This window comes from Plectropomus leopardus, chromosome 22 (genome assembly GCF_026936395.1).
Source record: "Plectropomus leopardus strain MGB_pleo_1.0 chromosome 22, ASM2693639v1, whole genome shotgun sequence".
Taxonomy (NCBI): Eukaryota; Metazoa; Chordata; class Actinopteri; order Perciformes; family Serranidae; genus Plectropomus; species Plectropomus leopardus.
The window spans coordinates 10,780,055-10,799,136 of record NC_142197.1 but is presented as its reverse complement, the minus strand read 5'-3'; the positions used below and the strand labels follow the sequence as shown (position 1 = coordinate 10,799,136).

Sequence of the window (19,082 nt, the reverse complement as noted above, 5' to 3'; positions counted from 1 at the left end):
TGTCACAAACATCACATTATATATGTAATTCAAACATATAACCATATATTATTGTTATATGGGGAATGACATGAGAAATATGATATTCAAGGTCACAATCGCAGATCAATCGTACACAAGACATCACTTCAACCAAGTTGAAACCTGCTATTCCTGCACACAAATCTCTGAAAAATGTATTTTCACTCTTTCTAATCTCTGAGAAGCCCTCACAACTTACTGAGATCAGAGGTTCAACAGAGACTCTTCCCTGTTTCATGTGACTTTTCTGGAGTCCTTATAGCTAATGCTCTGTTTACCAAAAACACCTTAGCGCTGGCATCAGCTCTGTTCCAGTGTAAGCCGGTGGAAAGAAGAGAAACTTGATGCTTCGGGGTTAAGTGATTTGCAAGAAGCGTTGCAGCTCAGGACAAGATTAGCACCTGTGCTCTGAAATCTTTGATACAGGCAGGCCAAGATACTGTTGACAGCAGGCGTAAATACAAAAACAAACATGTCGGAGGACAAAGAGTAACACACAGTAGTAGAAATGCAAATTAATGTAAACTTTCATACAGGCCTATAAACTAGGCTCATGTAATAATTGCATTTACCAAGGAGTTGCATTCACCACGTTAACCATCTTAAGTTTAGCATGTCCATGTGCTAGTGTTAGGTAATTAGCAGGAAAAACAAAGTACATCTTGGGGTGAGCTTTTTAATCTTTTCACTTTGTTAATTTTGTGCTTTTGTTGTTTTCATTGCTCTATGATTTGAACAGGTGTGTGTGTGTCTGGGATATTTTGTAAAACTACTTTTTTACAAGTTAAAGTCCTTCATTCAAAATCAAATAAAAGTACAAAAGTATAAGCATCAAAATATACTTAAAGAACAACAAAAAAAAAGTCATTATGCAGAGGTGTCCATTTCAGATTCAGTATTATATTATATTACCGATAATCAGAGATACATATTTGTGTTTGTCACTAAAAAAGTTGCAGCTGGTAAAGTTGGAGCTCATTTTAATTACTTAGTTGTTAGTAGAGGTACTTTAATCTATAAAAACACATCATCATTGATTAGTTTATTGTAGTAGTAATAATCTGAATCTGCAAAGTAACTAGTAACTAAAGTTATCTCAGAAATTTAGTTGAGTAAAAACTACAAGAGCATATGTTTAAAGTAGCATCCAATGGAAATACTCAAGTAAAGAAGGAGTGCTGTGCTTGATTTAATTCCATTACTGCTCGGGTGTTGGCAAAACTGAGGAAGTAAGCTGCAGAAAACAAGTATTTTCAGCATTAACGTACAATTCTCACCAAGAAAATAAGGCAGACGTTTGTATCAGTAATTACTTTTTCGAACTATTCAAACTGCAGCTGACTCTGGGATGTGCCGGGACCAAATAAAACACTTCTCAGAGATCAACTCTGGCACATAAATTTGAGCTTTCTGCACATTTTTTCCCTAGAGGACATTTATTTAAGTTTTTAAGTTTATTTATGTTTATTAGTCACTGCAGGACATCTGGAAAACATCAGCCTTTACAGTGGAGAAACAATTAGAGCAATAAACAGATGAAAAACGGTTTCATTTTTTTCCCGTCTTTGTAACGAGACTGCTGAGACAATAAATTAGATATCTTCACTACAGCAGCAAATTAGACCTGCTGCTCCACCCACTACTCTTCCAACGAACTCTGAGCCAATGTGGCAAAAATGGAACAACCTCCTGTTATTTTGGGACACCGTGTAATCACACCAACCAGTATTTTTGTCATAATAACTGTGATTAGAATAGATCAAATGTCACAGGAACAGCTAATTCCTGTTATTTAACCTTGATAATGTCACTCTGCGCTCGCCCCTCGGATAAATCAGAGCGGCACTGACATGAGCTAACAGTCTCTGCATGGCTGCCGTGCAGACGCACATGTATGACCTGCATAATTATCCTTTGGACTTGATGACATGTTTGACTACAGACACAGAAACAGTCAGACAACAAACAATAAATAATTTGAGGGAATTGTTTCTTTAAATCTGATGTCATATTTTAATATTTAAAAGCGTCCTCTGATGAGAGAGCTTATTGTTAGAATATTTTTGCTTGCCTTAACTATTCGGACGACCTTTGGGTGTATGTATTACTCATCAAAGACATTATTAACTACAGTTTCAACTCTTAGCTTTGTTTGGCTCATTATTTTTCTTACCCTAATTCATGAATGTAATTTATCAGATTACATATTTAGCTCACTGTACAGTGTGCAATTATATTATATATATGTATAGTTTATTCGCTTTCTTTTCAAGAGGTAGATGTTTTAAGCATAGCGAGCAGCCAGCTACTTTGGCATAACATTGGTTCTAAAGTCTGAAAATGGGCACGCGGCTCAGTCCAAAAGCTAACAAAATCCACTGACCACCACCTGCACAATGTCAGATTTTTTGCCAATTTCTGATATGCCGATATATAACAACTAATTTGGCTGATAACCAATACTGATAGATATATCCTCTATTTCTCCCCCTGATTTTAGTTATCATCAAGTTTCCTCTGTAGTGGAATCAATATCATATTATACATTCTCTTATTGGGAAAGTCCAGAGTTTGTTTGACTCATCCACCTCCGCTCTCACCCGGTTAAACCAACTTTCTGGATCTTTTCCTGGTTAGTCACCGGTGTCGTCACATACCGCTGCCACAAATGCTGTATCATACCGCAATAAACGATGCCTCTGTGTGGGGAGGATTCATAACTCAACAGTAACTAAAGGCATAGATATGTAGTTTTGTTTGCTGCAGTTACGTCATAATGGTGCATGCCCACTATACACGACCATTTCACCTCAATTTGAGTCCGACCTGCCCCAGTGATCACCCTCCCCCACCCCGTTCTCTACCAGAGAAAGATTCACTTAAGTATTTTCTGGATTTATACGGAGCTGTTCGAAAAATCACAGGAACTGCATCTTGAGCAGCTGTGCTGATATGGGCTATGATTGAATTTTGCAAATTGTCATTCCCTCTCCTCGTGTCGCCAGCTTGGTCCACATCGCAGGTATCCCAGCATGCTTTGTACAAGGAATCAGTCACCTGCAATACATAATGAATGGGAGTGGATTTCTGGTTGCATGTAGTCACTATAGTGGGCATGCACCGTCAGAGCAGACAAAATCATTTAAAAGTAACCAAAGATGAGACGTAGATGAACTTCCACAAATCTGCTTCAGCTGGCAGTTGCTCAGATAAAGTCGGATTGCTGTGAGACTTGACAGCCCGTCCAGCATCTCCACAAAGTGTACAGACTCCTGCTGACCGCATGGTGCTCCTGATCTCTGAAAAAAGCAACTAGAGGTAACGACCCTCTGTTTTCTTGTGATAACGGATTGATTGTCTCAAGATAACAAAGCTTATTTTACAGAGATAAGGAAATCATTAACCTGAGATTTTGAGATAGCGGCCGCTCCTTTCATCAATACTTTGGATTTTCAACTCACGATCATTACTTGACTTTTAAAGGGTCCAGATTTTATTAGCTTTGGACAGAGCCAGGCTAGCTGTTTCCTCCTGCTTCCAGTCTTTATACTGAGCTAAGCTAACCTGCCTCTCGCTCAAGCTACATATTCATCAGCAAATAGCAAAACAGAAAATAAGATTCCAAGATTTTAGATATGACACTAAATGTGAAAGACGAAGAAATATTTGTGACCATTATATGCGTTTTGATTTTTTTCCTGCTGTTCACAAAAAGATTATTTCACACAACGAAGAGCGATATTGAAACAATACCATTAAGGTAATGCTCATGATTTATTATTACCCTCCCCTGGTGTTGTCTCAGCGTCCGGGGAGGTGATATTTAATGCTTGGTCCCGTGCCAGCAAATTCTTGGGACCAGACGTTATATCTGCTGTCCGTGCGCCACATGGCTCACATAAAAGGCTGCCCATTGTGTCCAGCAGCCACTGTTTGACTCTACATCTTTATCGGCACCCATTCACAGGTAAAACAACCATGGATTGATTTTCTTTCTAAGGCTTTCAGTAATTTTCTGACATTTTATTTAGTATGACATTTAAAAAGAAAAGTTGTTTTTTCTTTGTGTGTTCTGGTTCATGTATATGAAAGTATTTCAGTATAGCTGTTATGACAGTCAAGAGCACAATGTTTTACCAGTTTTGCAAAACCTTACATGTAATTAATCACTAGATCAATGTAAAATGTGTCAGCCGAATGATAATATTTGATCTGCCAAATACTCTACTTGTGACTTCTGCTGTCACGGTTCTGTTGTATTTGTCAGATCAAGAGCATATAAACAAATCTGTCGAGGTGTCAGTCGTCATATTGAAAAGAAAAAATCAGAGATGATGCTGAATATAGTGGAGGGATTTGTTCTTGTCACGTCCTTGCTTTAATCCTCTTGTCAAGGGATGTTGAGGGCTGTTTGCTATGTGGCGCCTTGATGGATAAAATTACATTGTGGTTCTTTGGGATGACTCATTACCCCTAAACTGTACTAACGCACACTTCTGTTCCTTCCATGTGTTTGTTTGTGTGATTACAGCTGAAGTGAGGTAAGAAAATTAATCCTCTATCCCTGAATGCTGCTTTCATGGTTTTTTATTTGTGTAACCGACAGCTGTATTTACTTCTTAAAAAGATAGAGCACTCTGTCTTTTTTCTATATAAACCGAACTGCCTGCGGCATCATCTCCCTCATTTGTCGCTGTTTTGGGTTTCAGGGGCCCGACAGACCAAGAGCGATGAATCCCAGGGATAAGGTGAGACAGCTATATTCCACAGTGTTAATCCCCTGTGCGCCGAGAGGGGACACAGTGTCCTGATGCACATGGCAAAGATCTGGCAGGGGTTATCTGGCAGGAGTCGTTATCAGCATCACTGAGAGCTTTCCCCTTGACTTCGTCCTAATAATAAAGCATTATCTTTTCACATGCGGCTGCAGCACGCAGCAGTGAGTTTGGCGCTCAGACGTCTTTACATACATATTTTTACTGTATATGGAGCAGTGTATGGACTTTGTCATGTATCACAACTGTTGGTGAGCTAAGTAGGAATATCTCTGAGTGATTTCATAAAAAACTTTTTCTATAGTGCAAGCTTATTTGTAATTTTGTGGATCTCTTTGCAAACCTAAATAATTTCAGTGCCATTTGATTCATTATCATTGAAATATGACGAAAGCCTTTTTCTGCTGCGGTTTTGAAAAATAGACCATAAGATACTTTCTCTAAATGAGCGTCTTATCTCAAAATAATGACTTAATATCTCAAAAAAAGAGACAAAAATAAAATAATGAAAATTATTAACATAATTTCTTAAAATAATGAAAAGAGATAATAAGTCATTATTTTGAAAAATAGAATTTATTTGAGATACTACCTTATTATTTTAAGACACTAACTCATTATTTTAAGAAAGCCTCTACTTATTCTTGAGACACAAAATTATTATTTTTAGATACTCATTATTTTTAAGATAACTCATTTTGAGATAAGTCATGATTTTATCATACATATTTGACATATAATTTTTATTTTTACTGTCATTAATTCATTATTTTGAGATGAGCAACTCAACTTGACATATTGAGTTATCAGTTTGAGATACTACATCACATTTTCAAAACAAATATCTATTTCCACAGCCGAAGTCGAAGATTTCGGCTTCTCGCAAGCTTTCCCTCAAGGTGAGTAATACCTTTTTTTCCGACACACACTAATCACTGCTATACATTATATAAAATATTGTGATACTGTATGTAGAAAAGACATCTTTTGCCATATAATGATGTAAAGTCACTATATGGCAACTTGGTGTCTGTTGGGCACTTGAACATAAATAGATCATAGTGGTTTTCCTCCCAATTCTTCACTGAATTTTGCTGGGTATCTGTTTCGTCCAATCAGATGCTTCTCCTCCAAAGAGCCTGTGACGATTTGGAGAAGGAGAGGCAGGAGAGGGAGGAAGAGAAAGTGCGCTATCTAGGAGACAAGATGCCTCCTTTGCAGCTGTCTGGATTATCACTAGAAGAGCTACAAGTAAGGGTCATAAACCACAAAAAATAACAGCTTTTCCTACAGCAGAAAATATATGAGCACGCTTGAGTAATAAGTTGAAACCTCTCTGTTTCCCCTCAGAATATGTGCAAGAAGCTACATTCACAAATTGATGTTGTGGATGAGGAGAGATATGACTGTGAATACAAAGTCAGCAAACACAACAAAGATGTAAGTCTTCTAAATCAACGCTTCAGACTTTGCACAATCAAACAATGTTAGATTTGTTTCTATTAATGTTCTGTCCTATTTTTTTTAGATCCATGAGCTGAAGCTGAAGATACAAGACCTTGGAGGAAAGTTCAAGAAGCCGGCCCTGAGGAAGGTGAGGGTGTCGGCAGATGAGATGATGAGAGCTCTCCTGGGCTCCAAACACAAGGGCTCCATGGACCTCAGAGCCAACCTCAAGTCTGTGAAGAAGGAGGACGTAAAACAGGACAAGGTGCTGTTTCAAACATTTAACCTGAGGTTTTCCCAAAATGCTTTGTCTCAGAGAGATTATGTGCTTTAATTTCTCATTTCTGTTTAACAACAGGTGCTCACTAGTGAGGTGGGCGACTGGCGTAAGAACGTGGAGGCCATGTCAGGCATGGAGGGCCGCAAGAAGATGTTCGACACAGGCGGCGGAGCACAGTGAGAAACTCTGTGAGGAGTCCTGCAAATGATGAAGATGTAGAGCAGGGATGAGGAAGTCGTCTAGACAGAAATATGGAATAGTTATGTGAAGGCTAAGTGACTTTAAAAGTGTAGGAGTTGAGATCAAAAGCGTGTCTAACCCCGAATCTGTCAGCTGTGCCTCAATTTGCCAAATGGACATTTTCTGTGCAATGACTCAGAGCACTTAAAGTAGAGAACCAATGTTTTTTTGTTACCAACAAATTGTTTTGTTATGATATCTTTAGGCAATTACAGTGGATATGAATAAAGCAGCAGTCTTTGATGTTCCATATCCGTACTTGACTTTATCATGTTTCATTTTACTGGCACCCATCGGTTTATGTGCGGCACGTTAAGAGGATGGAAAGCAGCTTAACTCATAACGGATTAAAAAAGAGGGATGAAAATTCAAGGAAGGGGGGTGCAACAGGTGTTATCTACCTAAATTCGACCTCATAATGTTTAAATAGATCTTAAAGACATAAGAAAAGAGGAGAAAGAATGTATTTAAGGTCAAGTATGTAAGATTTAGGTGGATATATTGGCAGAAATGGTATATAATACTCATAATTGTGCTTTCATTGGTTTAGAATCACCTGGCAATTATGGTTTTGTTTAGAAGACACTAAATCCTACACACTCGACCATTAAGGACTCAAATTTAAATGACAATTGCAAAATACTGGAAAAAGTTTCACATTTTGAAAAAAAAGACCTCCAATCTGATAATAATTAATGAAAAAAGTGTTTCAGCCATCATCACAATTATGTTTGTCAATTTTTAGCCGTAAATCATTTCAGAAATAACAAATAAAAGCTATTTTACTTTGAAAGAACTACTTCTTACTCCTTGATAAGTTACATTTTTAGAGCTTGATGACAGAAATAAACTACAGGACAGCTTCATAACTCCTAGCCTTGGACAGCAAAACCCACAGGCATTGTTGTCCTACACATTGCATGCATACATGTGCTTCTTCTGGCTGTTGTCACCCATCCATTGTTATTTAAAGTGTGACGGCAACACCAACAATAGCTTCAGTTGTTGTATTGTATACTTTTATGGGCTGCTTATGGACAGCTGATGCGCATCTCTCAGGCATGCCAAAGTCCACTTGCAATGTCTGATGATTGGGTGAAATCTGGAAGGTGAAAAGTCACATCCTGATATACGAAAAGCTGATATGTGACCTCCTGCACTCAAGCTGATAATGAAAGCCAACCCAGGTCTCGATGCAAACTCTGTGTCTATAAATAGGCAGTGATGAGAGCAACCTTCACATAGAACAAATGTTCCAGATGTGCTATCCAGAGTCCATTCGTGCCAACGCCGCATGGTGACAGTGAAATGCAAAAAGGTCACGATGCTGGAGTCTTGGGGAGATGACAAACACATTAAAGTGTGGCTTGATGTGCCAAAACTCAGCCAGGGTTGCTCATGTGCTTATGGGATGCAACACACTGTGCTTCAGTGTCAGTGCCACTTGGTGGCAGTCCACATTCAAGAGTAATACAGTGCATCTGCTGTTATTAAATATATTAAAAATTTAGCTGACAAAAGTGTATTGAGCTGTGGAAAGTTAGATCATTTTTGTGGATTTATACTAACAAATTGCTTTAGCTTTAAAATTCTACTTATCATTCTCTGGCATGCAACTTCTATATCTTTAATAATAAAACTTAATGTCTGAAAAGAAGTTCTTTTCTTTAGCTTTTAAGTTTAGAATGGCAAACAGTTGTAGATATCAAAAGAACAATTCAAAAGATTTTGATTTTTTTGTAGATAAAGTTGCACAAGTTAAGAAACTTTTGTATAACATTTTATCTTTAAGATTTAGTTTGATCACAAAGATGCAAAAACACAGAAAAAGAGAGATAAAATGACCAAAAAGTACACAAAAAGACCATAAAGAGACAAAAAAGCCGCTATGTTGCACAAGTTTAGGAACTTATGTATCACAATTCATCTTATGAACAGAAAGATTTCAAGATTTAGCTTGTCACTTTCTCGTGTATATTCATACATAAAAAATAACAGATAAGCTGTTTCTTCCTGCTCACAGCAGTGCAGCAGAAAAGGAAATAATATATATCTACAATTTCCCTTAAAAACAATTAATCTAAAAACATAAATACAGAAAAAAGGAACGTCAGCAAATTGCATTAGAGTGCATTTTGACAAAAAAGTGCAAGTTTAAGTAATTAATGTTTACTTTCTCTCAAACTGAAACATGCAACAGTGTAAAAACCTGAACTCAACTAATATAAAATGTTTATAGGAAGAAAGATGAGTCAATTATTGGCTGCTTGAAAACAAAACACAGATATCTGAACTTGCTCTGAACCATGATTTTAAGCTATATGAATAAAATTGACTTGACTTAACTCTCCTCCTCTATTCCTTCATGTTTAAAAACTGTGACTCTTCTGTCTTGGAGGAGACAAGAAACCATCATTTCTACAAGTTGTAAGATGGAAGAATTGGAGCCTGACAACAAATAATTACCGCTGAGGCTGTAAGCAGAGCCAGTTCATTTCACTCATGGAATAACCCAAAGGAAAAGAAAAATGAGAGTTAGTCTGCGAAGAAAACACTGAAGCAGATTACAATGTTTGCCACATGTACGTGTGTGTGGGCCTTGATGAGGAAGTGTGATTGATGCCATTAATCTTCAACATACACGAGAGCAGTGTGTTTATTGCTGCAGGGACTGGGGGGGTCGACAATATTGGAATAAATTTGACAGTACAGAGGGTGGGCCTGATGATTAGATGGGCTCAGTTTATGCAGCTGCTAATTTTGTTGTCACGTTTCTTGTCAAAATGTCCTTCAGCGAGGTAAGTTTGCCAGAGTCAAAATTAGTTTGAGTGATACTGAGCCAAATTCATAAAGGTACAAAATAGTAGACACAAATATTAGATCTAATTTTTCTTTTTCTTAACTGCTGTTTCTGTCTGTATGCATCCCCCGAAAAAAAAAAAAAAGACAAAGTTGCTTCAGAGACATCTTTTTCAAGTGTCTCTCACTCCCACGGTCTCCTCCTTCTACAACAGAGTACAAATAAGTTTGTACGCAAATGCAGTTTATCTTTTCAGATTATATTGATGCCGAATTGACAAGAATACTGTCAACATATGATGGCTTTTATCTTGTTTTGCTATAACTTTGTGTTTTTGCAGACATATAAGAAATTGTTAAAATTTCATATTTCTTGAAGGGAGTTTGGTTTAATATTTTCCACCAGGAGCAGGAAATAACCTCCAAAAGGAAATCCAGTTGCAGTCTTGCAAATAGTGACCTTGCAATATCCCCACACTTTGCAAAATCTTACATCTTTGTTACTACAAACTGAAATTGTGTTTAGATGTGAGAAGTATCAGGCTTTAGTCTCATAAAAGTATTTTCAAAGTCTGCAAGTGTATGGTAGGCATGAAGAGCAGGCAGGCCGGTCACAGACAAGCAGCTTTTAAAAACTCTGGTACTAATACTAAACAGTTTAAAGAGTTGAGTTTAAGTAGGTAGAAATGGCTGGAGCTCTACAGCAGGTGAGCAACATGGAGGATCTAGAAACTGGAAGTGGGGAGGTATATATAAACTTGGCTAATGAAAGAATGAGGAACAGATGTGCAGCCAGGTGGATCATCAGCTGATTGGCAAGGACATGGATGGATAACTGAAGACAAAAAAATCAAAACATAACACAAAGTGAGACAAAATGACCACAAAAAGACTATAAAAAGACAAAATATATGCAAACAAACAAAAATGAATACAATGAGACAAAAAAAAACCCTGCAAAAAAACACCCAAAAACACAAAATGACCACAAAAGACACAAAAAGACAAAGAGAAACAAAATAAACACAGAGACAATATGAAAGAGACACAAAAGACCATAGAGAGACATGGAAAAGACTAAAAAATACATAAATGAACACAGAGACACACAACACAATGACACACAAAATTAGAGATATACAAAACCCCAAAAAGATGCATGACAACTGCAAAGAGATGCAAAAATTTAAAACCATCAACAAAACAGGTGGTGGATCCTTTTGCATATATATGCCATGCAACACATTATCTCTTAATCTGCCCGTGGACAAGTGCCTGCTGTCACTACAACATATCCAAATAAGTATGGATAAGAGTCACATACCGGTAATTCATATCATATTTTTACTTCTTATACATATTTGCTCTCTAACAACAGCCCTTGTTATTTGCGCCTTTTTAAAAACCTTTTTGTTGAGAATTAAAATATTATTAAAGCTCAGATTCCAGGTAAGAACCAAATAAAATAGTCTTTTTTTATTATTGTAGTTTAAGGAGAAGGGGTGTAGTGGTTTACCTAAACCTCCAGGCACACGCATAACCACTTCAAACACATTGTTTTTTTTCCAAGAAAGTAAGGCAGAAATGTATTAATTTACTTCTCCACTTTCACATTCCCTTGTTGGTTTGAGGCTGCAAACCGGCGACCTTCCAATAACAAGCCTGTGACCTCTGGGCTTGTGTCGCACTAACTAGCTAATGTATGTGTCTACAGCTCTCTGTGGTGATGCGACAAATAAGCAGCTTGAGGCAAATCCTGTTTCTTTTCTAAATGTTAGTCTATATTTGGAGGTAATGACACAGAAAAGGAGCTTTAAAAAAAGCATTAGACTGGTGGATTCTGGGGTTTAAACGGTAGGAGACACACATACACACACACACACCACATTCCCCCTTCGGTCACAAAGTGTTAATTGTATTCAGAGCGAGAGGTAAATCTCTTTTCAACCTCAATGAAACATTCACAAGCAGCAGATGGAAACAAAATGATGAAGACACATATTTGTTATTCATCGCTAATCCATTTGACCCAGCAAAAAAGTTGATAGCTAACTTCGCCTCACTTGAACTGAAACTGCAAGTTGTCTAATGAGCCAGACTTATTTCATATTTTGGGTTCTGAGATTTCTTTGTCATTGTAGTAGGCAGTCATGCACCCCTAATGTTTAAATATCCATATTATAATGGTTTCTGAGGTTCAGTTGAGTGTGAAGAGACAGCAGACTGAGCACAGGAAATGAAAAATTTAAATAATAGCTGAGGAGAATATTATGTTACCTCAATGATATTTATCTTCAACAGTATTCATTAATTGATTTTTTGGACAGTGTAAAAAGTTGTAAACTCAACATTAACATATGAACCCTCTGTAAAGTTGGTTATGGCAAGCAAAACTGTACACACACATTATTAGGTTAGCATTCTTTTGGAGTCATGTTTACGTCCACCTGATCATGTAAATCCAATACTCACTCCCCTTTTAGCTCTATTTTTGTTCTCCACCAACTGCTGAGGGTGCTGTGCTATCAGTCTGACAGTGCAGACTTACGAAGCCACATTAGTTCAAAAAACGTCCCACTGGAAAGTCCATTTTTCCAAAACTAACATGCAATGCCAATGCCAAGTCCAGTTTCTTCAGTAATATACACTCCCTACAGTTAGTTTCAGTTTTTCAGCGGTATTTGAGCCAGCAATCCCAGCTGTTTTGACTAACCCTTTGCAGTGTTTCCCAGCTGTGTTTAAACCATCAGACCCAGTGTTTTCATCGACCCATCCATGCTTTTTCAGCAACCTTTATGACGCCAGACACCAAGCGCGCTTTGCTCCTAGACATAACCACACTTTGGAGCAACAGGCTGTCAGAAAAATGGGCCGCCCATTCTCAATCCGAAGTCATTAACAATAGTCATAACATTAAAAAGCCCTTACATAATGTTTATTATGTCAAAATGTGGAAAAGGAGAACAGCTGGAGCAGCTTGTCATTTTGTTTCTTTGCATCAAAATAGAATTTTTTCACAGCTTCCTACCGGTGGCCGACTTGTTGGATTCTCTCTTTCTTTCCTTCACCTTCTTGAACAGGTTGGTGCTACAATATTTGTGAATATCCAAAAACCTGCTGATATCTAAGTCTTTTATACAGCGTGTTTCTCCTTCCGACCAGATATGTGGTATTTTCTTTTGGGCATGCATCTCTACCCCAGCCTGCAAACTGTTGACGAGTTGTTTTTTGTACAACATTCATGACAATGCACAGAGCTGACCGTGAACAGACAAGAGACAAACTGCAGTAAAATCCCTCGTTGAGATGCATATTCTTTATTGCAGGTATTCAAGTGCAAATAATGCTCCTAAAACCTGAAGCACACCGACATATCCCACATGTCAGAAAACGGCCTAATTCAAGACATTTAAACAGAATATGCTGTTCATATGACCTGCATCAAAGTGAGAATATTGTCATATTAGGGATAATAGGGGAATTTTGGTATGCATGTAACTGTAGCCAGTGTCTGGACTTCATGGGGTTTTATCTTGCTACTGCCGAGATGATGCTTGATAATGAAATCTCTCTCTGAAGTCAAAGCACCAAAGTCAAATGCCAAATTTTAATCATCACACCATTTGTTACTCCGCCAACTTGTAATTGCCATAAACAATTATCTTTACTTCATTCACCTGTCTCTCCTGATTGAACCGTACTTTCATGCGGTCAAGCTTTATCTGATTGCAGTCTGATCACCGAAAATGCATTTTAATGCAAGGTATAAATGGGTGCATGAGTTGTAAGAGGTGACAGTTAAGTGAGAAATCTCTTTCTACATTTCAGTCTTTTCTGTGTTTTTCGTGTCTTTCTCTAAAAGCTCTTTCAGGGCTGTTTCATCAGCTTCAGCGGTGGTTCACAGCAGGTCAGGTCTCACCCCACCCACCTGTGATGGGCTTTGGTCTGTCTTTGTTCCCCTTATACCATATATCCACCTTCCTGAACAATGTTGGAGGGAATTTATAAAACACACCGGGAAGTAGGTCGATATGGAAGTGAGTCAAAAAATATTGGCAGATTTTGATTTTCTAAGTTGCAACATAAAGTATTGGCACACCTTTTAATGGACTGTTTGAATTGCTCAGAATTATCTGAGACTTATTCATAGGTGTATATTATATAAGGTGGTAAAAGTCCAGTGGTTTTTGTGGTCTTGCAAATATTGACCCTATAAGATCCCTAGTCCTTGCAAAATCTGACTGAAAAGTCACATTGTCTTTATGTTAGAGGTTGTCAAACTTCCGTCTTTAAAGAGCCTTTAAAAGCATTCAAGTGCATTTAAGGCATAAGAAGGGCTGGGAAGGTCAGTCACAGACAAGGAGCAGTTTCTAAAAAGTCAGGTTGATAATATTATGAGAGTCGCTTATGGCTGGAGCACTATGTCAGGTGAACAACATGGAGGTTGTGAAAACTGAAAGTGGGGAGGTAAATACAAACTTGGGTTACGGGGGAATGAGGACCAGGTGTTCAGCCAGGTGGATCATCAGGTGATTGGCAAGGGCATGAATGGTTACACAAAATGACCAGAAAGAGACACAAAAAGTTCACAAAGAGACGCAAACCCTCCAGATGCTTAATAATACCAAGTTGTCAATGTGCATCTTAATTCCAGCACTGCACCATCCACACTTTCCCACCCATCACCTCTAATGCTTTAAGTTAATCTACAATAGGTGCCCGTGGCCTTGCTCCCTTCTCATTATTGATCTCCTCTGAGCCAATAGGGAAGGAGAGGGGGCTGATGGGTATTGGTTTTGGACACCAAAGCTGACCAGGGGTCAATGAGATGCAGCCATTAAAGATTCTCCATGCTTTAATCAGGTGGAAGCTTTAAGAGCTAGAAACACATTGGGAGGAGAAGTAAGATCTTATATCCCTTTCCCAACAAAATTAGCGCGTGCATGCAGAGTTTTAAATAATGGGTAACCTTGCAAAAAATAGGCTATAGACCGCAGTCCCATTGCCAGTAGAGCAGTAGACCTGTACACGGCTCTGCAGCAGACTAGTGTGCCTTGTGTGTGTGTGTGTGTGTGTGTGTGTGTGTGTGTGTGTGTGTGTGTGTGTGTGTGTGCAGCAGGGGGTAAACAATAAAAAGCAACATGGACAGAGGTCTCAGAAAATGTTACTTTTGGTTTTATATGTCTCTTACTTATCCAGTATTTAAATTTGGGGTAGACTAATTTGTGGGAGTGAGGCTTTACATTCAACTTAACAAAAATACAGCTCATTTAAACTTTTGCAGGAACAACTGAAAGACATTTGGGGGGCATTCTCCTTCCCTCTTTTTCTAAATCTGTGCAGTATGATTTAAAGACTTCTGGAAACAATGTATTTCTCCAAATTGGGATAAGATACAAATATTTCCCAAAGTCTGCGTGTTATGGACAAGATGGCAAACCAATGGGAATTTCTGGGAAAAATCTCAGAGTTATAATTTGACACTGGGACCAAAACACAGAGAGAAACTTGCTCAGCTGATCCTGTGTTGCCTCAGGTGTCCCCTGAGTGACTGTGTGAACAGCCTGTCTTTATTAATATTTAATGATGATGCTGGAATTAATGACCAGGGAAGATGTTGTTAAAGTGCAACCATGGTGGTACAGGTTTACACAAACAGCTATTTTACATTCAAATCTTTAAGACTTATTTGTGGTTTTGACTAACTTTACTAAACTGAATGTATAAAATATAAAGCGAATCTTTATTTACAGCCCCTTTTCATAACCCACATCAAGCTTTTATCAAAGCTTAACACTCCTTCTGTTACTCATCTGCTTCTCTTTTATCTCTATCTCCTCCTTGGTGTAGAGTTACTGGGGAAAATCAATGAAGAATAATGGCTTTTACCTGAATTCACCTCAGCAGTGTACTTCTTGAATTGTGTTTGTGCAGTATTTCAAACACTTAGTGTGGGCTTCACTTACTCCTACTGGATTAAACTTTTCAATTGAAATTAGAAATCTTGAAGGACATCTTATACATATATTTTAGGAAGGTTGACATTTGTGGTTTTGAGTCAAATTGCTTGACAATATTGGATGTATTGGTATTAAATTTAGTGCAGACATTCATGTTCCCCTCATGATTGATGAGGAACATTTTGGAAACCTTTGACTTTTCATTGAACGTCACCGACAAGAAAGAGTTTTCACTTATCTGGTGAAATATTATAACATCTACTAGATGGATTGACACAAATTTTGGTATGGACATTAATGGCCCCCAGAGTAAAATATCCTCTTCTGTACCGAGTTTATTTGGCATCCTAAGAGAGCTTCCACTGGTGCCCAATACTTTGGTTTATAACCAATATTTATAAAACTGATGACATCCCCACGAGCACTAGTTTTTTTCCCATATTTTTTTTCAAATGAAATCCATTAGTAAAAAGCAGTGACAGTAAGAGTGCTGATAATAATAAACTAAAGGGTTAATTATGATTTTTTAAAGTTTGGCTGTATCAGGCTTAGTCTGTAATATTTTTACTGCCTCACGTTGCTGTCAGACAGTACTTTCCAACAAGGAACTAAAGCCATCCTATCACTCTCTTCAAAGCCAGCTGACCCCTTGGACAAAAACAGTAATTTTAACTCACAGAAAATGGGAACTGCTGATCTACAGCTGCCTTGATTGGTAAGTTTGTTTGTGTTATTGTATAATTTTCAGAACCAAACTAATGTGGCCTTCATACATTTCCTTAGCTTCCATGCCCAACGCTTTCTCATACCTAAACAAGAGGGTCGTCCATTTTCACTGTTGACCAAAACAACTTACATGACCACAAAACATAATTTATTACCATTCTAACATTTGCCGTTTAAGCATGTCCTTGATATCATGAAACAATTGCAGTTCAGCACCAAAACTATTTGGTTGGGTTTGGAAAAACATCATGGTTTGGCAAAAGGTTAAGTACTTCTGTCACTAACGAAATATTTTGTATACCAAGTAACATATGCCACAAGAGTTAACCATACTAGCATACTTTTCCTACGCTGTTATTAAAAGGAACAAATGTTGATTTTAGGACACGAACGCCAGTCTTCTGGGGTGAAAGCCCTGCGTTTGTTTGACCCATCCAGCAAACATATCAATATTTGTACAACATTTTGCAGGCTTTGTGGGTTTTTACACTACGCCACCTCACTTCGTCCTCTGCTCCTGTAATAATCACTTTGGTCACTGAAAGACGCCACTTTACAATAAACAAAAGTTTGGATCGTAAGAAGGTGCTGGCACAATCGTATTTACATTATAAGCTTGGTGACATTTACATTAAGCTCTGCAGCCCAGCCTCACAGAGCTGCTTCACTCTTAGTCTTGTTTATAATAAAAAGATGACCTTCAGTTCATGTTGGAATTTAAAAAAACAAAACAAAACATTATATTAAGACAGCTGCATGCTGTGCAAATAGTAAACAATCCTTGTTGCCACTTGACTGAATCATTTAAAGTGCTGTTTTCACCAGATGCTTGTCGTGTCAATGACTCGCTGACTTGCTCGTCTCAACTGGCACTGCTGTGGAGTGTCACTAATGAAGTGTAGCGTTTCAAGTAATTAATCTCTACCTGACATTAATTGCTTTATCGTGTCGTCTGCTCTTATCACTTCTGTTAATGTCATTAATGCTCCAAAGTCCTTGGAAAAATGTTAAATTTCTTTCCCCTCTCCATCAGCTTTTTTACTACGAGAACTTGCTTGACTTCTTTGGCATCATTCATGAGCAAAAGACGACAATGACAGCTTTATTTTGATAAATCTTTCCTTTTTCATTGTGCTTTTTTCCCTAAAACTTTTCTTGCCAAAGGGATAGTGATGACACATAAAACATCCATAACCAATGAGTCATCTTAGGGCATAAAATCTCTCAAATTCTGAGTCAAGTCGGGTGCATGCAACAAGCCATTTATCAATATTAATGAGAAACGCTGCCCCAAAAAGAGTCAAAGAATAGAGCAGTTTTCTTTTATGACGGAGTTTGAAGATCGGGGAAAAGCGAGAAATCACTGTAAATGCTTTAGTGATACAGCGAATGAGAGCTATCACTTCAAAGGAAAACTTTTTCAAAAATATACGTAGGTGTTGAGTGCCATGGCTATTCAAAACAAAGGCAGGAGTCCTTGTTTGTTCCAGACAGTCTTTGTCTTGAAAGGCATCTTTCTTTTTCTCCGAATGATGCTTTGGGTTCACAACAGTGCACTCAGTGTGTGCGTGTGTGTGTGTGTGTGTGTGTGTGTGTGTGTGTGTGTGTGTCTGTGTGTGTGTATGTGTGTTAGAGTCTGCATCAAACACTACTGAATAATGAGAGAGAATACAGCTGGTCTACTTTCAACTTAGCAACAAACCCAAGACACAACAGGACTCTGGGGAGTAAGCCTATATTGATATAACACAGTAGTTTTGAAATTAAAAGTTCCGGAGGAGGATCCGAAGACGGGGCAAAACTTTAACACTGCTGGCAAACTTCCAAACTTCTCTCTTTCAGGAGGGAGGAATTTGAATATCAATGATCTCTCTGAAGTTGTACAGGTTTTAAATGGAATGAAATTCGAAGGTTTTACCTGAGGTTTTATCTGCCTCTGAAGGCATGTTAGCTGCACTGCCGGTAATCTCAGTCAGCTGGTCAGTCCACCACATTTGCCTAGACTAAAATATCTCAACAACTGGATTGCCATGGATTTTTGTGCAGACATTCACGGTTCCCAGAGGATACACTGGAGTAACTTTTGTGATCGACTGGCCTTTGCTGTAGAATCACCATAGACTGTATGACACAGGTGGTTGTCGCCATGTTGCCCATTGGTTTGCAGACTACCGTTTCGAAGCCTCGATTTTTGCATTTGGCTGTCACATCTAGTTTTTTTGGAACCAGAAGTGACCAGCGACTAGGAGCATGCACAAAATGCCTGGGCCAGTTCAAGTCCGACTGAGAGTTTACATGGAGTAGCTCCATTTTTTACCGAATTATCTAGGTATGTTAGTCTAACTTTGAGAAATCTGTTTTAGTACAATTTCAGTCAGACTAACATGTTTACTTGTGTTTTAAAAATCCAGTTTTAGTTGGAAGTACACAATAATTCGACACTTTCTAACGTCATGTAAATGTACTGACTCGTGAAGTAGAGCCTCACAAAGCTACTAGTGTGGCTGTACACTCTAGTCTTATTCAAAGTTTTCTCATCTGCAGATGCATGGCACTGAGGCAAGAGACTTGATTATTTGTATCACACTTTGTTACCTGTCCTCTTCAGTTCAAGGATGTGTGGCCCTTTCAGGACTCAAACTCTTCTGGAAGGTAATTGGTGTTAAAGGTGGGATGCACCTCTTCCAGAGGAAGGGCCGTAATAAAAAAGGCTGGACCTTGCAGATGTCACCCAACAGCAAAGTCAGTACTTGGCTACATTTCCATTTTTACAATCTCACTGCAAAACTAATTTTTGTCTCCGTCCAGCCAGTCGGGCGTGCAAGCCATTTTTCA

At 38.2% G+C, this 19,082-nt stretch overlaps 1 protein-coding gene across 1 annotated transcript; it reads left to right on the top strand.

Moving 5' to 3' along the window:
* Positions 1 to 3,931: 3,931 nt before the first annotated feature.
* Positions 3,932 to 7,014, top strand: LOC121961481 (troponin I, slow skeletal muscle-like). Its single transcript, XM_042511480.2, has 8 exons — positions 3,932 to 3,988; positions 4,553 to 4,562; positions 4,731 to 4,769; positions 5,654 to 5,695; positions 5,916 to 6,047; positions 6,147 to 6,236; positions 6,325 to 6,507; positions 6,601 to 7,014. The coding sequence occupies exons 3-8, from the start codon at positions 4,752 to 4,754 to the stop codon at positions 6,700 to 6,702; spliced, it is 567 nt and encodes a 188-aa protein (XP_042367414.1). The 5' UTR covers positions 3,932 to 3,988; positions 4,553 to 4,562; positions 4,731 to 4,751; the 3' UTR covers positions 6,703 to 7,014.
* The last annotated feature ends 12,068 nt before the right edge of the window (positions 7,015 to 19,082 follow it).